The sequence below is a fragment of the Muntiacus reevesi genome, chromosome 12, assembly GCF_963930625.1.
Source record: "Muntiacus reevesi chromosome 12, mMunRee1.1, whole genome shotgun sequence".
NCBI classification, from domain to species: Eukaryota; Metazoa; Chordata; class Mammalia; order Artiodactyla; family Cervidae; genus Muntiacus; species Muntiacus reevesi.
The window spans coordinates 75,940,024-75,958,743 of NC_089260.1; the positions used below are offsets into that span (position 1 = coordinate 75,940,024).

An 18,720-nucleotide genomic window follows, 5' to 3' on the forward strand; every position below is an offset into this window, starting at 1 on the left:
CCGGGGTCAGGGCCCAGAGTGTGACCAGGGTCAGGACCCAGAGTGTGACCGGGGTCAGGGCCCAGAGCGGGACCGGGGTCAGGGCTCAGAGAGGGATGGGGGTCAGGACTCGGAGTGGGACCGGGCTCAGGGCTCGGAGCGGGACCAGGGTCAGGGGTCACACTGGGACTGGGGTCAGGGGTCACACTGGGACCAGTTACAGGGCTCAAAGTTGAATAGGATGAGTGGTCAGTGAGTCGATGGCTGTGGTCAGTGTGTGGTTTGTGGCCATGAAATTTAATATACTCCTTCTGGGGCTGAGTGAAGAGGTACCAGGACTTGGTGCCCGGCTGGATAAGGCTGACCTGGCATGGGTCCATCAGTTTCAGCCTCCTGTGCTGAGGCCACTTTGGACTACTACAGGCTGTGTCCTGCCCTCGTGTGTGTGTGGCCATGGGGATTGTACACACTTTGGTGGAGAATGCTGGTGGTCAACTGGGAGCAAACGTCAGGAACAGTAGCCCTTGGCTCAGAAGTGTAGAATCCTGAGGTGTCTGGGCCGCAAGAAAACCCCACCCCCTTCTGTCACGGTCTCCATGCACCCCCAGGGCTGCTGAAGTCGCAGTGGGCCCGTGCAACTCTGTTTCAGGACCTCAGCTGGGTGCGGGCCTGGGGAGTGGGTAGGATTCCCTGTGCCGCAATCCCAGGGCCCTGCTGACCCTGCTCCCTCCTTGAGGAGCAGGGGGCAGACGGCCTCTCTCCTCCAGGAGAGGAACTGTCTGGGGTCTGGTCAGGAACTGGGGTGAGGAGACCCTTTTCTAGAAAGGACCAAGAGTGGAGGGAGGCGAGGAGGGGCAGACAGGGCCCGCTGAGAAGTCCTGTCTCAGGGGACATCGCTTCGCACCAGGTGGCCTGAGTGGAGGGGACCCCAGCCTTGCCCTGGGAATCCCCGGCGGGGGTCCCAGAGCAGAGGAGCGCGGGATGGCTGCTACCCTCCGCCATGGGCGCGAGGAGGGCTGGTGGCAAAGCAGTAGCTGAAATCCTGACTCAGAGCTGTGGGCACCCTTGGCGCGGTCCATGGCCTAATGGCAAAGGCCCCCTGGTGGCCACGGGCTGCTAGTGCAGGAAGGGGAGCAAAGAAAAGGCTGAGGCCCTGAGGGCCTGGGTGGGGAGAGGTGGGAGCTACAGCCCCCCAGGGGCACCGCCTCTGCCTCCTCCCTCAGTTCAGACTCTGGGGGGCAGGTCCTCTCTCTCGGATGGAGAAGAATACGTCTGCCCTGGGGGTGGACTGGGAAAGGGGCCTTCTCTGCCCTCCGATTGCCTTGGGGACCGTGTCTCCCTAGCTCTTCCGAGGAGCCCTTCAGGATGCCCCCTATAGAGGCTCAGTCCACAGCCAGTCCTTTCCAGAGGGACTGGTCTGCACAGAGCTGCCCCTGATGAGGTGAGCCACGTGCTGTTGCCGGTGATAGTGCTGTAGAGGCCCCGCTTGGGGGTTACGGCGATGGCCATGGGGAGAACTGTGCGGGGCTGCATGCTAACGTTCAGCCTGAGAATGGTGACAGCGACTGTGAATTAATGGTTGATGGTGACAGTGATGACACCCTGACGGAGCCTTCTGGGAAGAAGCTAAAAAAAGCCGACAGTTGGACCAGATGTTGGGCTTGGGCTGCAAAGGCATTGGTGGCCTGCTAAGACAAGAAATGTGTATATGATTGCATATTCAGGAAGACTCAATGAGGATTTTGCATTCAGAGTGGACCACAAGTTATGAAAAAGAAGCAAGGGGCTGGAAGGCATAAACGTCCTAGTAGAGAAGGACCCTGAAGTAATCTCTCTGAGGTCCTTTCTCCAAGATGCTGTGTTTCATTTTAGGGAGGACCCCTATGGGTATCTGGCCAAAGGTCTCAAAAGAAGGGGGACTATGGTCACTTTAAGATGAGAGATGAAGCAGCTAAAGGGGCGTCTCCCCCAGTTTATGGAAAAACAAAACCTGCATATGGGACTGGGATGTTCCCACTGTCACCAGTCAAAGGAGGATTCATGGAGGATATGAATGTGGACGAAACCACTGAGGACAGCCCCTCAGGGTAAGCGGTGCTTCTAACCCTGGGGGCTCTTTTCTCAAGTCCCTCCCTCAGCACCTCTCAGAACAGAGCCCCCTGAGGAAAGACTGGACAAACCCAACCTGAGCCGTTCAAGCTGGGCCTTCCCACGTCCGCCAACCTCTGAGGCTCACTGATGCGGTCCAGGGTCTGTGCTTCGGCTTCTGTCTTCTGCCCTCACCCCATCTCCCGTCCAACCCGCCCACCCTGCTTCTGCACCTAGCCACGCACCGTCCTTGCAACTGCACGGCCCAGCCATCTCTTCAGCCCTCCACTCAGGTGCCATCCACCCAGTTATGCCCCCACCTAGCCTGCCCATCTTCTTCCACCTGGTTCCTCCACCCATACACCCACCCTCCATCTCTCCATCCACCACGCCGCCCATCTCTCTAGGCATCTGTCCTTCCACCCATCCCCTCCCGCACCTCCTCGACCGAAGCCCACTTACCTCATCCGCCCTTCCACCCAGCCTGTCCTCTCTGGCACCTCTGCGCCCTGTCGGGGCACAACCCCGTACAACTTCCTTCCCTCCATCCATCTGCCCTGCCTGTCCATCCACCCACCCGTCCACTCGCCCAGTCGGCCGGCGGCAGCCACTCCTCGGTTCCCGGGAGAGACAGGGAGCTGAGACCCAACTCCTGGTGTTGCTGCTGCACGGGGCTGGCGCCGGGCTTCCCCCTGCGCGCGCGTGTGCGCGTTTATCCTCCCCCCCCCCGCCCCGCCCCCCCTCTCCCCTCCCCCACACCCCGCCCCCCGCTCGCGCTCCCCTCTCGTGTGTGATCTGGAAGCTCTAGAAAGCCTGATGTAATCCGTAATGCAGTCTCTGGCTCCCGATTCGGGATCCAGTTTCAGAGCGAGAGATTGGGGAGCGCCGGCAGCCCGGTGGGGGAAGGAGCCCGCCTCTCTCCTCCTCCTTCTCGCCGTCCTCGGCCTCCTCCTCCCCTTCCCCGCGCCGCCCCGCCCCCGGCTCGGCTCGGCTCGCCCCCCCCTCAGGAAGGGGAAAAAAGGCGAGAGGAGCGGGCCAGGAGAGAGGAGCCGAGCGGCGGCGGCGGCGGCCGGAGAGGGAGCGGCGGGCGCGGCGTTGGCGGCGGCCCCGGCGGAACGAGCGTGGAGCCGGCGAGCCGGGAGCACAGGCGGCCGCGCCGCGTACTGGCCGGGCCCGGGCCCGCGCGCCCCGCATCGCCCGCAGTCCGGGCATCCGGACCTCCCGGGCGTCCGGGGGGCGCCGGCAGGCGGGGGGAGGGGAGGGGACCTGCGCGCGCCGGCGAGTGCGCTTCCCGGGGGCGTCCCGGCTAGGCCTGGAGCGGGCCGGGGGCGGCGGCGGCAGGAGGAGCCCCCGCTCCGGTCGGGCGCCCGTCTCGGCCGCCGGCGACGCGGGGCGCTCCTGGGGATTTGCAACTCGCCCGATCAAGTCTTCGCCAGCGGGGCCGCTGCTGCCGGGGAAGGTAAGGAAGGCTCTGGCGGGGGGGCTGGGGACTGGGGGCGCGGCGAGAGGGGGCGCAGCGAGGGTGGGAGGGGGTCGGGGTCGGGGCGGACGCCCGGACTTCCGAACTTCGCCGTTTGGGGCTTCGTAGCTCCGAGGCTGGCGCTCCGAGCTCGGAACCCCCCCCCCCGCCCCCGCCCCCTGCCTCCTCCGGCAGCGGCGACGGAATCTGGCAGGTCTCCGCGCTCCCGCACCGGGTTGGTTGAGGAGGGGGCGACCTGGACCTGGGAAAGGCTCCTCGGCGCTGCTCGGCTCCCCCGAGTCCACACACCCGCAGCCTGGCCGGGGTGGCAGGCCGGGCTGAGGAAGACAGCCCTCCCCGTCACATGCACAGAGCCAGGGCCGGCTGGGGAAGGCGTTCCCCTTGTGTCCGCGACCCACACGGGCGCTGGCAGGGTCTCGGGAACCCCAGAGGTGCCCCGCAGCCACACACTGACCCAGGTAGGTTCAGGAGAGACACCCCGGTGTGTCCCCCTTCCCCTCATCACACCTAGAGTCCCTAAACCCCTGTAGGGGCCCGAGATGTCCTCCCCACACGCACAGGCTCTCCCTCACAGCCTCCGGTAGACGCGGCACCGGCAGTGGACACTCCCTGGAGGTGCTCTTTCCCGCAGATGGTCAGAGGGCTACCCTAGCACTGTCCGGCCCCCTACACACACACACACACACACACACACACACACACACACACACGAACACCCTGATTCGTTCCATTCTGATCTTTTCCACTCGCTCGGACAGGCCGCGCGGATAAGCGGATCCGAACTTTGGGTCGGCCCTGCGCCCTCTCCGCGGGAAGCGGCGAGGCCCGGCGCCGGGCACTCCTCGGTCCCCATTCCCAGCGAGCCGAGGCCGCCGGCCCTCGTCGGCCGCCGCGCAGCTGCCTCGAGGAACTAGCCTGGCCCCCGCTCCCTCCCGGGCAGGTTGGGGCTCTGGGCCCGGCCGGCCGCCCTCTCCTGCTAGTCCCCGCGGCCCCCTGGGCAGGGCACAGCGCGCCTCGGGCCTGCTTCGGGAGGGCACGGCGGAGCTGAAAATCGCCGCGAAGCTTGGTGGCCGGGAAGGCTTGTCAGAGGATGCGGCTCTGAGCCCGGGGACCGCTGCCGGGTGCGGCGGCTCCCGCTGGGTCACTTCCTAGGCAGCTCAGAGGGAGCGCCCGTTCTGGCACCCCGACCCTGGTCCGCTGGGCACCTTACCCTCCCCACTTTTATTTTCGCCTTCCAAGTTTCTTGGCGTGCAGGGAACCAGGATGGAGCCGAACGAGTCCTAACCCACACCTGCTTCAGCGCCCTTTCCCTCCGCGCGCTCCCGTCACGTCCCTTTCATTCCCCGGGGTCAGGGCCGAGAATTCCTCAGCAGCAACTCCCGAGGAGTTGAAATGTGTGCAGGTGTGTGGGTGGGCAGGGGGCGCGCGCAACCCCCGCCCCAGGCAGCCAATTGGCAAACGTATTGGGAAGGGGGCTGGGAGATCTGCGCTCCCAGCCCACCCTCGGGACCTAAGGGGACACCCAGCGCCTTCCCCCACAGACACAAACACACGCCCCCTCCGAGCAGCGGCCGCGCGGGCGGGGTTGGGGGCGAACGGGAGGCCGGGGTCTCTTTTCATATCTGGAGGTGGAATACCGTGTATTTGGGGTCTGAGGAGGCGGCCATGGCATCTCCTAGAGCCTGCAGCCTTCTATTCCTTGGCGACCCCCGCCGCCGCCGAGGCAGCGAGGGAGGTCGAGGGAGAGAGCCTCCCTCGCCCCCGCAGGCGGCCGCGAAACTCTGCGTCCGGACGCCCGGGTGCCGCCGGGTCCGGCTTTGAGGACCCCAGCAAGGTCAAGAAGACGAAGGAGGGGGTGGGGGCTCCCGGGCGCGCCCCCGCTCGCGCAGTGTCAGAGCCGCTCAAGGGGTGGGGGCCGCCAGCCGATCAGCCCGGACCGCCCGCCGCCCGCGCCGCGTCCCCGGAGGCGGACGTTGCGTGCGTTCCGGGATCCCGGAGCGCCCAGCCCCGCGCCCTTCCTCCCGGCTCGCTCGCTCTTGTTCGGCGCTGCTTTCAGACTTGTTGCGCCTGGATCTGGGGGGCGGGGGGCCGGCCTGGGAGTCCCGGAACCCGGGCAGCGGGAGGCCGAGAGCGAGGCCGGCGGGAATGCGCCAAGGCGGCGCGCGGCTCCGCCGGCGGGCGCGGCGCGGAGGCTCGAGCGCGGAGTTTGCCGCCTCCGATCCCGGGGAAGGGCGCTTGTCCCCGCCGCGCTCCCGCGCGGGGGCGGGAAAGGGGATTCGCCGCCCTCGGCATCACGTCGCTCTGCTCCAGATCCAGGGCCGGGAGGGGACGCAGCCAAGTTGGGGGGCCCTGCCTCGCCCGCAGGCTCCGGCCCCTCTCCGGCCTCGGTGGCCGCGTCCGTGAAATGGGGGCGAGGGGGAGGCTCTGGGGGCCCTTCCGGCCCAGGCCCTCGGCGCTCTCCCGGACATCCGATGCGCTGGGCCCGCAGCGTCCCGGCCGGCCGGGTCCGGAGGCAGCTGAGCGCCTGCGGACGCGCGGCCTCGGGGCCGGGCAGGAGGCGGCCTCGGCGGGTCCGAACAAGCGGCAGGGCGCGGGCAACCTCCCTCGGCATTCTCGCCCCCTGGCCGGCCCACCTGACCCGGGCCCGCCTCCGGAGCGGGTCCTGGGGGCGAGTCCGCCCCCCCGGGGACGCCTCCTGCTCCGGCCGGGGCGGCGGGCGCGGGGCTGCGGTGGCGGCGGTGGCGACGGAGGGCGGTGCGCTGCCCCTAGCGGCCGAGAGAGGGCGCCCGCGCCACCGGCCGGTTGCCCGCCCCTTCCGTCTTGTCCGCGGCCCGGGCGCCGGCCCCATCCCCGCAGCCCGGCCGCCCCCGCCTCTCGGCGGGCCCTAGGCTCCCTCGTCAGGGCCCGAGCGCGTCAGCCGCCTCCCCGCACTCGCGGTGCCCGGTGCACGGGCGTGAAGAGCGCGTTTGGGTACCTGTGTGCCACGCTTGCACGTGCGTGTCCGGCCGGCAGGTTGGCGGCTTGTGTGGGCAGGCACGCAGACTGCCACACGTGTGTGCGTGCGCGGAGCAGATCTGTGTCAATGTGCGCCCGGGATGGCAGGATTGAATCTAACCACGTTTTACCTCTGATGGGTCCTGTGGTGGTGTGCAAGCGGTGGCCCCCTCAGACCCTAAACCCGGAGCGCTGGTTAGCTTCGTGCATCCCGGTTGACCCACTCTGTCTCACTGTCCTCTGGAACTCTCTGACCCCAGCCTGCGTGACTGTGGCCGTGCTACCGGTCAGAGCTGCGGTTTCTGGGTAGACACAGGGCCCGGATACCCTTGTGTATAGCCTGCACACACGTAGTGAAAGTGCTGGTGCCCACGTGGACACGTGTGCACTGGGAGTGCAGCCTGAGCAAGGCAGACGGCGTGCCCCACCGTGTGAATGCGAGTGGGAATAAGGGAGGAAAGAGGCACTGCTCAGTTCAGTGAATGGGCTCTGGGGTAGAAGGAGGCCAGAGGTGGGGGTCTCTGAGAGACCTCTATGGGGAATGCAGCTAAACCAGGAGAAGAGGGGTGGGAGTGGTGAGGATGGTCTTGCACGGAAGCAGCCATGCAAAGGCCCTGTGGCAGGTGTGAGGTGTAGGCAGCTCGTGTGCAGAAGCTGGAGAGGAGATGAACAGCAGGACTGGGGCTCCAGAGGGAAGGAGGCCAGAACCCAGAGCCCTGTAGGCCTTGGACTGTGTCTTGGGAGTCATGGGGACTACGACAGGGGGAGGTGGTCCTAGACTGAGGTGGTGACCTGCCCCAGTGGCCAAAGAGATGTTAGGTGCTCCTGGGGACAGCCCCCGCCCACAAGCACGCTGGACTCCAGGCTCCTCTTGTCATCCCGACACCACCCAAGACCCCAGTCAGAGTGTACCACAAACAGACCCACAACACAGCACAGAATATGAGTGTGCACTACCCTGGAAGCTGGGCCCCGTGGTGGACATTCGTGTCTGGGGCTGTGGCTTTGCTCCAAGCGTACCGTGCAGAGGGTGCTGGGGGAACCCCTCTTCCCGACCTTCGTTGTTGGGAAAGCAAGGCCCAAGAGGGGAAGAGCTTCCCGCTGATTCCCAGCCTGGGCCTCAGAGGCAGAGCACTGAGGCACGAGCCCTCCTCTGCAGGGCGAGACGCAGCGGGAGACCCAGGACCCTTGGCTGTGGCCGCACGTAAACCCCTGGGTTCGGACCCCTTTCTGCCTGAGCATCTGGAGCCTTCCCTGCACCCAGTGTCCCCCTGGCTCACAGGGTAGCGGGAACCGGGGCTCCTTCCTGCCTGCAGCCACCATCCCCTCCCCTTTTTCTTATTAATTCATTTCTACTTGGGCTTCCCAGGGGACACTAGTGGTAAAGAACCTGCCTGCCAGTTCAGGAGACATAAGAGATGTGGGTTCGATCCCTGGGTTGGGGAGATCCCCTGGAGGAGGTCATGGCAACCCGCTCCAGTATTCTTATTATGGAGCATCCCCTGGATAGAGGAGCCTGGAGGACTGCCACCCATGAGGTTGCAGTTAGACACGACTGAGCGACTTTGTATGCACACACCTGAAAGGTGACAAGCAATGGGAGCAACCCCAAAGGGCTAGAGTACAGAGGGAGTCTCCTTACCCTAGACCCCAGGTCCTCCTGTTAACATGTCCCTGCCATCCATCCAGAATGTTCTATGCCTTTACAAGCATAACCGTGTGTGTCCTGTAAGTGCTTTAGACAAACGGAATCCATCTGCATGCAGCAGGGGACCCTGGCTCACCCCTCGACCGTCTTATCCGCAACACTCACTCCCGCTGTTGCCCCACACCTCCTGCCCCTCACCTCCCCACCCCCCGCAGCACTCCCACCCTTGCCTCTGACTCTCCAGCGTGTCCCTGCCTGTGGGGTCTGTGGACATCCTCCAGGCCTCACTTGAGGTGGGGTACGGACTGGTCCCTGCTGAGTAACTGGGTGGCTGTGGGACCAGAGAGGCCTCCAGGGCAGGCGGTTTCCAGGGCCCCAGAGGCTGCGATGGACGGTGAGATGAGGGCCAGGTGGCCCCCGTCCCCCACGTGGTGGCTGGTTTTGGGGGTGCTGATTCTCAGCTGAGACACAGCTGAGGGGTCCCTGAGGTGGGAGGAGAGGCGAGGACCTGAGTAGCTGGCAGACAGGAGCCTCGGAGCTCCACGCATGGCCCAGCTGGCCTGGCCAAGGCACTGGGGCCAGGGGGTGGTGGTGGGGGGCCCGCCCCCTGGAGCCGGTGTCCCTGGCCGGCGGAGCCTCCCTGTGGAGTTTGGACAGGCAGTGTAGGCGCTGCCCTGGGCAGTCAGAGCTGCCAGCCCTCTTGTCCAGATGGATGCAAGTGAGGTCAGCATGTAGAGAGCACTGTTCCTGCCCCCAGCCCAAGCCCTGATCCTCCGGGTCCCACCAGTCCCTGTGTGTCCCCTGCAAGGGCACGTGTCCCTCCGGCTCGGCCCAGCCCTGGTCTCGGGGTCAGCCTCCTCCCCGTGGCTCGCCCTGGGCCACCGGTTGGCCTGTTCTCTCTGCCCACCCAGCCCTAGCTCTCGGGGTGCAGCTGGTGGTGGCGCTGGGCCCGGCCCAGACTCTCTCACCCTCCCTCCCCTCAGCCCTCCTGGAGATGGGGGAGAAGGTGCCCGTGGGTGTCGGGAGCCTTGGTATCTCTGAACACCAATGGCTCAGGGCCCTCTTGGGACGGGCTGTCCTGATGCAGCCGCTGGTGCCATTGGGCGGGTCAGGGGGTGTCGGGAGCCCGGAGACCTGGGCTCCCTGAAGCGTGTCCAGGCTAAGCACCCCTTCCACTGTTCTTGCCCCTCCCACCACCCCATGCTGTCGGGGACACCCTGACACCCCTGGGACACCCCCGGGACCTCCGCGTCATCGGCCCGGCCACAAGGGCCCTTCCTGACTGCCTCTTCTGATCTTGCTGCCATCCCCAACCCCTCCCCATGTGACCTTGGACCGCTGACCTTGGATGAGCCCCTCTTGCTGGGAACCCCAGGAACAGACCCTGGCGTGGGGCTTGGGCAGGGCATCACCCATGACCAGCAGCTGAGTGGGCAAGGACGCTGTGTCTCCCTTGGGGAGCACGGGCTTCCTCTCGGTGCCAAGCAGGGGGTCGCAGAGAGGAGAGGCAGGGACGTAGGTTGCAGCCAGAATATCGGGAGCCTCCCCTCGGGAGAGCTCCCTGTCCCCAAGGGACGCCCAGCTGAAGGGGCTGACGCTCACTGTCCCCGCCCGGGACTCCACAGAGTGTCTGTGCAACACAAGGGCACTGTGTGTGCATGCGTGTGTGTGCCCGGGTCGCAGGACGTGGTGGGAGCTCACGAGGGCGCGTCTGTTCTCAGGAGGCCCCGCAGGCTCAGGTAACGCTTTCCAGGGCCGCCACCTTGCCTGTGACCTGAAGGCCCGGGGTGTCTGCCCGGTGGGGGATGGGGGTGGGGCAGCGCTGCTCAGAGCTGGCGGGTGTGAGCACAGCCCTGGAGCGCCGGAGCGCGGGGTGTCTTCAAGGCCTGCAAGTGGCTTGGGGCGACAGGCACTTGGGAAAGAGAGGCATGATGAGGTTGCGGGTCTGAACGGGGCGGCCTGGAGCGGAGCCAGCCCAGGACAAGGCTTCTCTCTCCACCCCCAGCACTGGACCTTCCGGCCGGGCCGCCTTTCTCTTTCCTCCGGGGCGGCTCTGCCTGGCTTCTGGCCAGGTTCCCCTGGCGGCCCCGGTGCCCAGGCTGGCGGGCAGGGAAGGGAGCCTCGCCGCTGGCAGCCCAGACCCGCCCCGGCGCCCCCCACCCCTGGACCTGGGGACCCTCCCCCGTTCTGCTTCCCCTCTCTGCTGGGAGGACAACACGGCCGGGCCCCCTCGGGGCAGGCCTGGGATGCCCCACAAGTTGGCCCGGGGTGCCCAGGGGCCTGGCTGGCCCCATGTGGGCTGGGAGTGGGGGCAGGTGGTGGTCGCGGGGCTTGGGGCCAGGCTCTCCTAGCAGACCACCCCTGGCTCTGCTCGTAAATGGAGGCCTGCCCGGGCTCCTGGCCCCTCCCCGTGGCCCCATGCCCCCGAGACCGCTCGGGCAGGCTGTCCGGGGTCAGTGACTGGGGTCACCCAGCAGTGCCGCCTGTGCCTCTGGAAAACTAGCTGCCTGACCTGCCACAGCCCAGGAGGGACCTGTGGGGGCCCTGGGGGCCCCACGGGCGGGGGCGGGGTGGTCAGGCGCCCTTAGGTGGCCTCTCACAGTCCTGCCCACCCGCCAGCCTGCGGACCGCCGTCCGTGCCGCGGATGCCCACCCGCCCCTCCCCCAGGGCAGCCTTCTCCCCAGGGCAGGACACAGGCGGGCACTGTTCAGGGGGCCGGCTGGGACAACAGAGCGCCTTTTGTGGCTGGTGTCTGGGGATGCCATTGGTGGCCTGGGGTGGGTGGGGAGGGGACGGCAGGGCCGGGTCGGGCCTGTGTGTTGGGCTGGGAGGGGAGCGGGGGGCTCAGGGATGGAGGTGTGGCTGGAGAAACCCGGATCCCGGCGGGCTGGCACCGAGCCGATGCCCCTGTGGGCAGGGAACCTGGGGCACCCCCAGCTTCTGATTGTGCGGGAGCTGAACAGACCACCTGGGCACGGATGCATCTGAGACATGGTGGGAGGTGGGTGGGGCACCCCTCAGCGAATTGGTGACCCCCCAACTGTGACGTGGGACTGACACTGTTCCTGCCTCGCAGGGGTCCCCTGAGACCCGAGACCCGGCCTGGGGTGCGGTCAGCCCTCTCTCATCACCGTGACTCCAGCTTCTCCTTCCTCATCTGGCATGGCTGGCTCTCTGGGGTTCCCCATCCCTCACCAGAGGCTGCCCCACAGGCTCCAAGAGGCTGTGCGGTAGGCTTGGGGCAGAGGCTGGCCAAAGCACTGGGGCCCAGCGCTCGGCAGGCTTCCTGGCTGCAGGCAGGCTGGGGAGGCAGGGATCTGAGGGGGCTTCGGTGCCCATCGATCACTGGAACCCAGGACGAGCAGTGCACGCTGGACGCCGCAGTGACCCTGGTCGGGATACGTGAACCCACGGACCAGACAAAGGCCTGCAGCCTCGGGCAAACAGCCACCCGTGAGGACTTCTGAGAGGAGGGACCGGTGACCACGCTGGAGCCCGGCCCGGAGGCCAGGTGCCTCTTCCACCCTCACCTTTGGTCCGTGGGCTTGTGGAGTCTGACCCCCAGGGGAGGCCCGGTCTCTGGGTGTGGCTGAGGGCCGGGAGCACGGGTCGGCTCAGATGAGCTACCGCGCAGTCACCTGCAGGGAGGGGTGTGGAGTCACCCTCCCTGGCCCAGCCTTCCTCCGAGGCCCTGCCCTGGTCTCCCCAGGGCTCCCCCTCTAGGCTGGCCCCTCCCCGGTCACTGACCCGCACATCCCATAGCACACACTGAGCCCTCCTCCTGCCGTCAGCCTCGTGCAAGCGTGCTACAGGTGCCCACGTGTGCAGACGCCTTGCAGATACACGTGTGTGCACACAGAACACACACATGCACACACAGATACTCGCACGCATCTCTTCCCCCAGCTCAGTGAGGGTCCCCACCACCCATCGCCCGCTTGCTCAAGCTGGGGGTCTGGTCATCTCTGAGGCCCTGTCTGTCCTCTGACCGCCCCCCGCCCATCTCTTCCCATCTCTCTGTGCCTGCGCCCCCACCCCATCAGAGGAACCCCCCAGTGAAGATCAGGGGCTGCCCCCCGTTGATCCCAGGACCCTGCCTGGCATCGCCCCTTGGGGACACTACCCTGGAGTGCTGGAGGGTCAGGGGCTCCCTCGCGGGCCCCACCCCCTCTTGGCTGTGATCTTCCAGCTTGGGATGGGTTTGACTGGTCGGCCTCCACCCTGACACTGGTGTGCCCTGGCCCGAGCGGCCTCTGAGCCGTTTATCCAAGGCCTTGTTAGATCATCTCAGGCAGGCAGTTAACAGGGGCCGGGGAGCCCCCGCTGTTGGAAAGCACATGTGGGCCTGTCGGGGGCAGGGCAGAGGGTGGGGTCTGGGCAGGTAGGTGAGTGGCCGCTGGCAGGCTCAGGGGCCATCCATGCTGGCGGCCTGGGCCTCCTGCCCAGCTCTGCCCCGAGTCCAGCCAAAAGAGGCCGGACCAGGCCACTCTGAGGCTCAGGCTCAGAGCTGGGATCCCCTTCTGGCCAGCAGAGCCATCCCCAAGGCCCAGGGCATGGAGCCCTCGAGTTCTGGAGAACGCCTGGCCCTCTGGTGGCCCCGGCAACCCCTGCTGTGGAATCCTGTGTGAAAACCCCTCGGGGGGCTCTACCGGGCCATCTTCTAGCCCCCCAGGAGCCTCTTGAAGACTCACACCGGAGCCTCAGTCTTGGGGGTGCCCTGACCTGCCCCCTTTGGCACCTCCCACACCCCCAGGGTGCAGGCCAGAAGGCACCCTCCTCCCCTGCCCGCTGGGCCCGGGGCCGCTCCCTCCTGTGGCCCCAGCACCTGCCCCACTTGCTTCCTGCCCTCGGGCCGGCTTCTCATGTTGCCACGCTTCTGGGGGGCGGTTCTAAACAGGGCCCTGCCCTGTTTGTGACCCTCACTGCTCCTCTTGCCCGCTGTACAGGGCACAGGGGTGGCCTCGCTCCCTGGACACGCTGACTGGAGCTGAGTGAGCCAGTCTGGATGAGGGCCGGCCGGCTCCCACGGGCCCCTGGACAGGCAGGGTTAGGGCGGTCTGCCTGACCCGGGGCAGTGCCTGGCCTCTCAGAGGGCAGGAGCTTTGTCCCACAGACCCGGGCCCAAGCCTGGCTCGGGCATCCACCACCCACAGGCCCTCACCCAGGTGGCTCCTCTGTGGCCCCCACACGCCCCCCTGCACAGAGGTCCTCCAGGTTGTGGACACAGAGAGTCTGGCAGAGGAGGTTCTCCCTTGCATCCCGCCACGCGGGGCCAGGCTGACGCCCCGTACAGGCCTGTGAGGCCGCGAGGAGGGGCAGGCAGCCGTGCCTGCCAGCCCCTCACCCCCAGAGCTGCAGGCCGAGCGTCTGCTCCAGGCTGCATCCACTTTCCAGACAGGAGGGCTGGGAGTGGGCTACCAGGAGCGGGGATGGGGCAGGGGGCGGGCGGGCAGGGCCCAGGCAGGCCCCTCTAGGGACAGGCGTGCGGTTTTGGGGTGGCCTCGACCCTGGGTCCAGGGGGATGGGACAGGCTGAGCTGGCTGTTGAGTGGTGGGATTGGGGAGCTGTTGGAGGAGGCACCAGACTATGATGGTGGTCTCTGCGGGCTCTGCCGACATCCACCAGGGACTCCCCTGGGCATCAGAGCGGGTCTGTCCCAGGGCTGGGACCCCAGCTGGGGGCTGGCGGCCGTGTTAGTTCCCAGCCTAGGGCCAAGGGAGGGGATGCTGCCGCTGGAGCAGGGGCCCAGGTGAGGTCTCAAATCCCACAGCCACCCTGCAGGCAACCTCCCCGCTCTGGGATTGGCCGTAGCACCCTGGCCCCAGCCTCAAGCCCCAAACATGGGCTACGGGGCTCTGCGGTGCTACGCCCATGGCTGGCCCAGGATGGCCTGGAGGTGTGGCAGGACCAGGGGCTTCCTGGAGGCAGGGGCCAAGGGCAGGTTCTGCCCAGAGGGCCGGCACAAAGAGTTTGCAAGTTCCCTCCCCAGTGTTTGCCACTAAAGAGCCCCCAAGGGCCATCCCTGGTGATCTGGAGCCCCTCCTTTCCCTCCCCACTGAGGTCCCCGCCTGCCCCATCTCTGGGTAAATCCACAGGTCCAGTGCTTCCTTTATGCTGGGAGAGTGAGGCTGCACCCCCACTGTACAGATGGGGAAACAGGCCGGGAGGTTAGGGGCGTGGCTGCATCCACACAGCCTGAGGGGGCGGCCCACGCCCGGCCACCCTGCCCTGCCGGCCACGGCCTGTAGGAAAGGGCACCAGGAGCGGACTGCAGAGCAGTGACCGACCTTGTGCAGCCAGCCAGCTAGGCCCGGCAGCACGAAGCGGCGCATCCCTGTGGACAGGCGGCTGGCGTATACACAGTCAGCAGAGCGGAGGGGCCGCCCCGGGCCAGGGGGCTCGAGGGTCTGCTGCAGTTCCTCCCGCGCCCACCCGCCCAGCTGCCATGGGGGGCGACCCCCAGCAGGGGGCTTTGGGGAGGTGAGGTTTGCAGGCAAAAGGAGCTTTCCAGGGTCCAGGTGCAGGCGGTCAGGAGGGGCGGTGCTGGCCTCTGAGCCCAGGCTCTGCTGCGTCCCCGCTGACCTGCGGTGTCCCGCCCCCACCCCGCAGCGGTGAGTGGGTGGCACACGGCCAGGCCCACTCCTCCACAGGGCAGGGGACCCCAGGGCCAGGAGTTTGGGGGCAGCCTGGGAGTTCAAGTGTGGGTACCCTTGCCCCCTCACTGTGACCCCATCTGAGCCTCGGTTTCCTCATGTGACATGGAGGAGGACAGCGCCCGCCTGACTGGGGGCAGGCAGGGGTCAGCACGGGCCAAGGCCTGGTCCCTGGGGACTGCAGGTGACTCCAGGGAGTGGGAGAGGACGGCTCCCTGGCAGGAACGCAGGCGGGAGGCTGGGCGGTATGTGCCAGGCACAGGACGGGTGGATGCCGGTCAAAGCTAGACCGGGTCTGACCCCACCCTTGTCCACCACAGAGCCAGTCACTCCTGCAGACATGGGGACTCCGCACCCGCCCGGGCAAGGCTCAGAGAGACGGGGCTGCAGGAGGCTGGGGGCGACCTCTGTCCTCTGCCCTCCGCCCTGCTTCTCCTCTGGCTGCGGATCCCTTCCTGAAAGGTGTGGGGGAGGGGTGTGGTCTGAGAGGCCCTGAGGCCCCCGTGGCTGTGATGGGGCCAGTGGGCAGGCCCGGAGCCCCCGGAGCCTCTCCAGGCTGCCCAGCCAGACGGGCACAGCCAAGGGCCCTGGGCCGGCGGTCCTGGCCGGGGCAGCCCGCCGCTGCCCACCCAGGCTTGCTTGGGGAGGAAGTGACCGCCCCTGGCTCTCTGCCCCTGCAGGTGGATACACGGCAGGTGGGCAGAGCAGGTGCCTGAGTGCGGGGCCAGGGCTTGCGCTGGAGGCTTGGAGTCCAGGGTTGGCACTGCCCTCAGTGTGCCCTCCCCAGGGGCTCAACCCTGCCCTCTGCTGTTTCTCTTCCAGCTGCTGCTTGAGGCCACAGGCGGGTGCCAGGCTGCTGGACCATAGGAGCCGCCTCTGCTCCCCCGGTGCCCGGAAGCCGCCTCTGCCCCCAGCCCAGAGCCCCGGCCCCCCAGCCCGGCCCAGCCCCGCTCGCCGCTGGACCCTGGCATGTCCAGGCCTGGCCCGCGCCTGCCTGCCCAGCCCGCGGAACCCCGGCGGCCCCGCGAGCTAGGATGAGGGGCCAGGCCGCCGCCCCGGGTGCCCTCTGGATTCTTGGGCCACTGCTGCTGCTGCTGCTGGGGCGCCAGGCGGGCACGGCGGCGGGCACGGCCGCTGGCCCCGGGGCTGAGCCCTGCGCCACGCTGGTGCAGGGCAAGTTCTTCGGCTACTTCTCAGCGGCCGCGGTGTTCCCGGCCAACGCCTCGCGCTGCTCCTGGACCCTGCGCAACCCGGACCCACGCCGCTATACGCTCTACATGAAGGTAGCCAAGGCGCCCACCTGCAGCGGCCCCGCCCGCGTCCGCACCTACCAGTTCGACTCCTTCCTGGAGTCCACTCGCACCTACCTGGGCGTGGAGAGCTTCGACGAGGTGCTGCGGCTCTGTGACCCCTCAGCGCCCCTGGCCTTCCTGCAGGCCAGCAAGCAGTTTCTGCAGATGCAGCGCCTGCGGCCGCCCCAGGACAACACCCTGGGGCCCCGGGACAGGCCCTCCGGGCCCAGCGATGACTTCTCCGTGGAGTATTTGGTGGTGGGCAACCGCAACCCCAGCCGGGCCGCCTGCCAGATGCTATGCCGCTGGCTGGATGCCTGTCTGGCCGGCAGCCGCAGCTCACACCCGTGCGGCATCATGCAGACCCCTTGCGCCTGCCTGGGCGGGGACACCGGCGACCCTGCCTCCGGCTCCCTGGCCCCCCGTGGGGACGTCTGCCTGAGGGACGGCGTGGCTGGTGGCCCTGAGAACTGCCTCACCAGCCTGACCCAGGACCGGGGTGGGGCCGGCGCTCCAGGTGAGTGAGCAGCAAGGCGTCCGCGCGTGAGACAGCGCAGGGGGCGGGGCCGTGGGGGGTGCTGCCAGTCACCTGGAAGTCAGGGGTCACTTGGTCCTGGGGGACAGTGTTTGGAATTCGGGAGAGGTGCAGGTGAGCCCTGTGGGGGTCAGAGTCAGGGCAGGGCAGAGGTGAGGGTGGGCGTGTGCTCGACCAGTCCCACCTTCTTAGCACGCTCAGGGTCCTTGGTGAGACAGGCAGCGGCACAGGGCGGGGGTGGTACCATCAGGGGGCGGGATGCGGAGCGGAGCTCCATGGGGGGGGCAGGAGGAAGACCCTGCATACGCATGGAGAGTTGCCCCCCGTGGGACCCCAGGGCGAGGGTGACAGGGGACAGCTCATCACCATCTGTGCCGGTGGAGACACCAGTGTGCCAGGCACTCGGGAGCCAGGCTGGGCTGGGCGTGCGTGCAGGCGGGTCCCCGTGGGACCAGGTGGCGTGTCCATGGCTTTGGCCTCTCCCAAGCCAGTGACACTGATGGACTCCTCAGAAAAATGTCTTTCAAGGTGTAAGAGCAGCTTAAACCCATGGGGGTTTCAAAGGGCACCCGCTCTCCTGGAACACGGCCCTATACATGGCCCCTGGGCCGTGGAGCCCAGAGTAGAAACCTCCGTGAAGCAGGGCGCGTAGCTGGAGAGGAGGAGAGGGAGGGGGCAGGCAGTGCCCCCGGGGGTGGGGGCGCGGCGTCAAGGAAGCTGTCGAGAAAACCCCACCTTCCATCAGTTGGGTCAGGGTCCCCAGCGATGGGGTGCAGGGCTGATCTTCGGGCTGGATCTTCGGCGCTGTGAACTTGGCACAGGCAGCCCCCGCAGCGTGGTGGTGCGAGTGGTCCTCTGGGTGGGGAGGAGGAGAACAGAGCAGAGAGGGGGCGGCAGCTGGTTTGGGAGGCCAGTGGGTGCAGGAGGGCCAGACAGGGTGGTGGCCTGGCCACACGCATTGCTCGGCCGCTCCCCAGTGGTTACCTGCCCCCTGAACCTCAGTGTCCTCACCGGCAAGGTGTTGACTGCTTTGAGGGACTGCCCAGTCCCTCAGGCCTGATGGCCCTGGAGCCTGGCCCGCACTGGAGGCCACAGCACAAGAGCTGGCCTCTGCCAGCATCCTGGGGCAGTGACAGAGCCAGGGAGGTAAGCCGGTCTGCCTGGAGCCGCACGGAGCTTGTGGGACAAGGTCAAGGAGGCGGGGCTGCTGTGATGAGCAGCGAGCTTGCAGGGCTCAATGTTGGTGCTGGAGGGGGCAGGCCCAGGTGCGCATTTGGGTGCAAAGGTGGCCAGGTCCCCTGGATGGGGTTTGCCTCTTCTCTTGAGAACTGAAGGGCCATGGGGGCTTTAAGCAGAGGGGGCACAGGGCTGGGGCTGTCAGCATGGCGACTGGCTCAGAGCAAAAATCCGGGAGGGAGCTGATGCTGGCCTGGCCAAGAGGAAGGGGGAGCATCTGGGGGATGGGGTGTGCAGTTGATGGACTTGCTGATGCCAAGGGTGTGGGCGTGGAGGAAGGAGATTGATCGCTGGACCATGCCCAGGTGTCTGGCCGGGCGTGAGGACCTCAACTGAGGTGGGGAAGTGGCGGGGAGGAAGATCCGGAGTTCAGAGTGGGACCCAACTATGAGAGGCCAATAGGCCATCCAGCGGGAACGTCATTTGAGAGGGACCATGGGGTCAGGTTCAAGTTAATCCCAGCCTGCCCTGCACTTGCTGTGTCCCTGGGCCAATCCCCTCAGGCTCCGTGTCTTTCAAATGGAGAGAGTAAAACATCTTCTTTCCTTGGTTGTCATGAAGAATGAGAACTGGGGTGAAAGTGTTTCTAAGCAAAAGCAACATCAGTGATGAAATGTCAATATCTATGTTTATTATTAGGTAGGGGATCTGGAGGGCTTGGCAGGCAGAGACAGATTAGAGGGGGAGGAGGGCTATGTGGGGACTCCTGACTCGAGCAGAGATTCTGAGAGGGAGGTGGGCAGGTGTGTGTGTGTGCACACACGTGTGCACATGCTTGCACCCATACATCTGTGTGTACACGTGTGTAATGTCT

General features: G+C 66.9%; 1 protein-coding gene across 1 annotated transcript in view; it reads left to right on the forward strand.

Annotated features, from left to right (window-relative positions):
• Window positions 1-3,384: 3,384 nt before the first annotated feature.
• The window catches only part of ADGRB1 (adhesion G protein-coupled receptor B1), a 75,411-nt gene continuing 60,075 nt past the window's right edge, over window positions 3,385-18,720 (forward strand). Inside the window, exons 1-2 of the mRNA XM_065903094.1 lie at window positions 3,385-3,526; window positions 15,666-16,652. Of these exons, the coding sequence (XP_065759166.1) occupies window positions 15,878-16,652 (775 nt within the window). The 5' untranslated portion in view covers window positions 3,385-3,526; window positions 15,666-15,877. The remainder of the gene's footprint in view (window positions 3,527-15,665; window positions 16,653-18,720) is intronic.